The 6,155-nt window shown below is 45.5% G+C and overlaps 2 protein-coding genes across 2 annotated transcripts in view; one reads left to right on the top strand and one right to left on the bottom strand.

Annotated features, from left to right (window-relative positions):
• Window positions 1–3,236: 3,236 nt before the first annotated feature.
• T265_01085 (hypothetical protein) overlaps window positions 3,237–6,155 on the bottom strand; it is a gene marked incomplete at both ends in the record, with an annotated part of 15,689 nt that continues 12,770 nt past the window's right edge. Inside the window, 2 exons of the mRNA XM_009165028.1 lie at window positions 3,237–3,413; window positions 3,623–3,726. Of these exons, the coding sequence (XP_009163292.1) occupies window positions 3,279–3,413; window positions 3,623–3,726 (239 nt within the window). The remainder of the gene's footprint in view (window positions 3,414–3,622; window positions 3,727–6,155) is intronic.
• Window positions 4,634–6,155, top strand: part of T265_01084 (hypothetical protein) — a gene marked incomplete at both ends in the record, with an annotated part of 23,066 nt that continues 21,544 nt past the window's right edge. Inside the window, one exon of the mRNA XM_009165027.1 lies at window positions 4,634–4,648. Coding sequence (XP_009163291.1) covers window positions 4,634–4,648 — 15 coding nt within the window. The remainder of the gene's footprint in view (window positions 4,649–6,155) is intronic.

Genomic DNA, 6,155 nt, shown 5'->3' with positions numbered 1-6,155 from the left:
CCCAAGAAGGGCGAAACCGGTCGTGGGCTGTCGATGGATTTTCAGCAACCTTATGAGTAGTACATTTATTATTTTTAATTATTATTATCATATGATTAACCTGGACTGCCCGATCCCTACAAAAATGACCCCTTAAAGATAACATTGGTTTGATTTGGTAAAAGCTATCGTCAAAATGCCGGATGAAACCCAACTTTCCACTTGAAAAGCACCGTCACTAACTGGTATCGGATCAGGATGTGGAAAAATGTCAACTTGAGCCCCGAAAAGCTTGCATGTATGTGGGGTAGAAAACAATCACAGTTCTCGTGAAATGCGCTCATTTGCAAACTAATTCCATCGTGGGCTGTCGATGAGTTTTCGGCACCCTTATGAGTAGCAGGCTCCGCCAAGGAAATCCAAACGTGCAATCACCTTGTTTGTTACGCTGATGTTCTCCAGCACAAACACGACCAGTATTCACATACAAGTACGGTGCTGATACCTGAGGCACATGTAACCCGAGTGACACGTTGCCTTCCAACTCATTTCGATCACCAATGTTGAAGAGTGAACGGAAGAGCTGAAACGTCATATACGGAGCGAAAGATGTCTTTCACAGTTTTCTACATAGTGTTGGTGTGCAACCTGTAGTACTTCTAGGTCTATCCGACCTCGTCGAAAGCAACAGGGAGGTTAGGGTTACACTGAGTTCCGGAGCATTCAGGTCGAAACCTCCTGTTTTAGTCCGTGGTGGCTTAAGATTACAAGGCAAGAAAGGCATGACCTTAAAAAGATCATTAAAGACAGACCGATTTGCTCCTATACCGGATGAACTGGTAACAGAGTCCGATGCCCCAGGGTTACCTTAACTCCCTTTCCACCATAAGGAAGATAGCATCATATTCATTAGTTGTAGGCAATTGTGGGATTTTCGGAGTTTGCACACACATCACTACTCTGGTGTAATTATTCTGATGACTCCATAGTAAAAGGCGGAGACGACGATGGGGGCTGCAAAATCCAACCGCCTATCACGATCGTTGGAAAGAAGTCAATATACCTGAGTTTACCGTATAAAGGCGATCTGTTGGCGGACATAATCAATCGCCGCTTGTTTTAATCCCTACAACGCACGTTTCCGGCTGGAACTCTGCGGTCTTGGTTTACAACAAACCCTTTGCTCAACTTAAACCTCAAAGACAAGATACCAGTCCTCACCCAGAATATGGTCTTGTATTCTTTCTCCTGCTGTTGTATAGTGGAGTATGTTGGGTGCACGACACGGCAACTTTCCAAGAGAATACGCGAGCACCTCTCTGACCGGAATAACACTAACCTCAACAATTCAGCCACGAGCTCAATTGTATCACACCTCATTGACACCGGGCACGTAGTCATGCCAAATGAGTCATTTCAAATCATTTACCGTATGCCAAATAAACTGCCAGTATCTATTCAACGGCGTTGCTTGACTACAGCCGAGGTAGTCGCTATACGCCTGCGAAACCCGGTACTGTGCTGTCAAAAACGTTTCGTACGAACGCTGAGTCTCCCTTAGTCGTGTGACACGAATCAACCGCCAAGTCACTCAACAGCCCTCTTGACTGTCTCACAGCATCCAACTAGATGCGACTTGGGGAGGGGGATCGTAGGCAACCAATCGTTCGTGTCTCCATGTTTTGCATTGCACTAACCAATCTTCGCAGCGTATTTCATTTTTCGCTGTTATTTTAACCATTAGATATGTATTGACCTGATGACGAGATCGCCAAAACATTCATGTTCATCACTGTGTTAGTTTTCCAACCATGGAGATATTTAAGCAAAATGATAATTGTTTATTCTCTCTTATCCGAAAACCAATCATGGAAAACCGTTCGAACGTCTGATACGCTAGTCAGAAATCGATTTAGCTCCAACAACATTTCGCCCGGTAAAGATAAAACCGACATAAAGGAAAATAACCAAACAAAACATCGCCACCATCAGCATTTCGTCGTGTCTGTGAGCAACCAGCCCCTAGTGGCGTTAAGTTAAGGGGTATCGTAGGCAGAAAAACCGGAGAGTGGTAACATCCACGGTGGCTCGAACAGATTATCGGCAAAAGTTCTCACTGACCGCGACATGTGGCCACTTCGGAGTTTGACTTCACCCACTACCGCGGACGATATTAACCTTTTTATCTAAGTTGTGCCAACAACGCTCCCATAGCTCATGATCATATCATCGGTTAATTATTACAATTCCGTTTAAATTGGTGAGAAATACGCAAAAGAAACGCTCACTGTGGTGGTGGTTCCTTCCATAATCGAAAAACTGACCTCGACAGCGAACAATGTGCGTAGATTGGTCACGAGTCAAGGAAATCTACATTCGGCAATATATCTGATAAATGACAATTCACAAGGGCTCGATCAAGCTTGCTATTTCTTTGGAACTGGGGATCACTCCGACTAGATTGTCGCCGTACTTGGACGTTGTTATCACGAAGGTAATGATGATCCGAAGTACTCTTTGCAGGTGCGTTCGAATTGATACCAGTTGTGAAAACCGCAAACTCGTGCTCCGGATATCAAGATCTAAGCTTGCACGGGCACTTGCTCTAGCGGCTTGTTGGCCAGTACATCTGAGGCCGCGGGAATTTTCACTGCGGTAACGGTAACTCCCAGTACTTCTGGGTTGTTTATACCGCAAAATGGAGTTGACGTGAGGGACCACACCATACCCACCTCTTCCTCAAATGTTTGCCCCACAAGGCAACCTTGCTCGGGTTTTCTTGGGGACCACAAATGACTAGGCTCGACCCAATCGGCACTGGAGTAGAGTTGCCTTCCAAGAGGGGTAGGGTACACAAGAATGAGTTTTGACTGTGCTGAACAATATACCAAAAGTCATGCTTAACTGTTTGGCGATCAAACTGTTAAATTTCCGGGACCGACAGTCCATAACTTCAGTAGAAGGTAGAGTCGCTGAAGTAAACATATTACTACCTTTCTACCGCGAGCACTACGTGTCTATCGCCAGTTCGAGTCCCAAGACAGTTCCTCATACGACAGAGGTTTCCTATCATTTTTCCTTCCTAGTTGACCCCATTTGTTTTCACGAGATGTTCGCCCTTTCAAGATGGCGTGACCTGTGGAATCTTTGCAACACTCAAGCCTCAACGTGACAGGCCTTGGTATGAACAAAGCAAAGCCCCATTAGTCGTGAGAAGGAAGCTTCTTTAATGAGGATATATTTATCTATTCGATAAACCCGTATTCATCGGTTGAAATAACAAAGTTCTAGGTACATGATCACCTTTTATCCGGTGGCTGCGACGAGATATCGCCCGAGTTCTTCATTCGTTCTTCCAATTCCTTCTGTAACTCGTCCACACGATGGATGTCTTTGAGTGAAAATTTGGCGCTTCCAGGAGACAAAGGTTGTCGCTGCAGTGGAAGTAGACCAAGAATAGAATTACAGTTGTTTCCGATAAAAAGTCTCCGAAATGCCTGATTTCCGATGAAAGGAATCCACCTTTGCAGTAAAACCTACAGTTGCTCCAATTTCAAGCCATAGGATCGCTTACCACATCAGTGAAACATCCAAGACGACAAACAAGTAACGTGTGCGTCAATGGCCACAAACAAGCACTTACTTGAGACGGATGTGGTTTCCATCCAATAAAGTAGAGTAAGCGATAGGTTGCCGGAATACAACGTTCACCGGGATCCCCACCTTCTCGTGAAACGCCAAATTTCTCTGCAATCAACAAAGCGAGCAGAAGAAAATCAACTACCTCGTACAGAGTACGAACGAGTAAAAACGGAGTATGCATCGAAGCGGTCCGCTCGTCCGCTGACACTCATCTGATGCCCATGCATTCTATAACCGACCTGACACATAGACAACCTTGGCTGACTTGAAATTGAACAGGTGTGATACCGGTTTGGAACATAGCTAATTTCCCCAAGTGCTGATTGTCTATTATCATTTATTTTTGAAGAGCATGGTCACACACATAAAAAGTGAATGCATGCGATGAATCCGAAAGATTAACAGGAGAATATGGGAGAAAAGAGAGAAACGTCTCATTCGAAATCATGCCAAGAACAGTTCCAGTCTGATGAGATGAATCCCAAAGTATGTAAAGATTTTGATGTGGAAACACGCGTCTAAAGACCAACAGGCGAAGAAAGGACAAACAATGGTGAATGCTCTTCAAGGCGCGGTACGCGCTAGCACAGTCAAGACTCGCACATCAGGTACAAAGTGTCCGTCATACTGGGTCTGGTGCGACATCAAATGGCAAGAAATGTACATTCAACGCCATGTGCCACGCACAAAAGTGTCATAAGTACGCAGAGAGCCCACAATGGCAAGCAAACAAAAGTCACTGACTGCGACCTTAGGAAATCCCAGTCCAATAACAGCCTTAGCGGATTGCGGAAAGCAGATCCCTCGATAACAGATGATCATCGGTTGGTGAACCAAAAAGTCGACATCACAACCGATGGCATGTAGGGCTGAGATTATGGCGAGGGAATATTCATCAGCACCATACTTCTGCTTCTCCTCATTCCACACAGTCACTCCACGCCCATCCGAGACTATGCTGACGTCTATTACAATTGCACGGCAATCTCGAACAGCGATTAGGTCAGGTTTGATGAAGGACGTCGAAGTAAGTACTCTCAACTCCTCGAAGACGGTGTACCCCAGTCGACGGAGACGTTTTGCAAGTTCCCTTGCAACCCGATTATGACGAGCACATCTGGCATCATGCATGATCCAGCAGGACTTCGATCTAGCAGTCTGTTTACAACTGACAAGCGAGATGAACTCAATGTACCCGAAAATCACCGATGTCAAGACACTGGTGACCGCGCGACTTTTATGAAGACGTCACTAGTTGCTTAACGACATAGGTTAGGAATAAAAATGTGCAACGAAAGTTCCGAATAAAGCCGGGAGAAACGGATATCAGACCACCGTTTTAGAATACCGGTCAAGCAGATCAGAAGGCAAAAGCGCTCGAAAAGCATAAAGCAACTTTGGAAATACAAAATAATGGCAAACTTTCAGATAGCTGTGGGACTTGAGATCTCACAACGACAGGGCGAAACACGGCTTTGAATCAAGCCACGAGCCAGGGCTATAGGTTTGCTGGAACTGTAGCTAGGCATACGGACGCCTATCCAACTTCCCTGTCCGAAGAATCGGTTCATCAAGGAAACGCACGCAGCGAACGTACAATAAGGGATTGTGTCGCGGATCACATAAAAAACGATCATGTGTAAGAGATGCAGTGTGTGTGTGTGTGTGTGAGTAGACATCTGACCAGTCACCTGCTTTCTTTATGCAGTAGGATGCACAAGCCGTGTGTTCTCGTCGGAGTACCATTTATACCATGCAGACGGGCTGTCCAGTCATCTGCGCCGTACAAATTTCGGGTCGAAGATCGTGTTTAAACGTCGACCGAATTTCGGTCGACTTTCAACTAGTCACAAAAAACATGCGGGTAAATCGAGGTACTCATCGTCATCACATATGCTGATGATATGCTGATGCTTCTATCTAACGGATAGGGTTGAAGGTTCTACTTACACACCGTAAAAGACAGCTCCGCGCATTGCTATGACAATCCAGTACCGAGGGGGCATCAATAAACGACGTATGACCAAATATGGCCGTTCCACTTGTTGTTCTTCGACAACCAGAAATTAACTGAGGTGCTGTATACCCTTCAAGTCACCAATCCGCTCTCCTCACAAGTGGCTCTATATGAACAATAAACTGACAATTTCCACACTTTTCGAGGCAAACGAGAGATTCAGCTGGGCTCCAGGTGAGTCTCTCACAAAACCAACTTGGTCTGCAAATGAGTATAATTCGCATCATCATCATCATCATCATCATCATCGACAGCATGACATCAGTGTTCAACACCGATGCTTCACTGCCGTAGAACCATGACTTATTTGAAAGCCTTATTGTAAACAAAAGAATAAAGGTGGGTGGGGGAGGGAATTAGTGCTAGCTTAACACAATCATTCCGAGGCGCCTACACCTCCAGACATTCACTCAGGCAATCTGGACAGAAACTGACAACAAGAACGCCACTGACATCGGTTGGCAGCCATATCTTGTAGTGTCTCCAACCAGGCACAGTGAGGATCACGCGGTCCCCA

This window comes from Opisthorchis viverrini (genome assembly GCF_000715545.1).
Source record: "Opisthorchis viverrini unplaced genomic scaffold opera_v5_11, whole genome shotgun sequence".
Taxonomy (NCBI): Eukaryota; Metazoa; Platyhelminthes; class Trematoda; order Opisthorchiida; family Opisthorchiidae; genus Opisthorchis; species Opisthorchis viverrini.
This window is presented reverse-complemented; position numbering and strand designations above follow the sequence as displayed.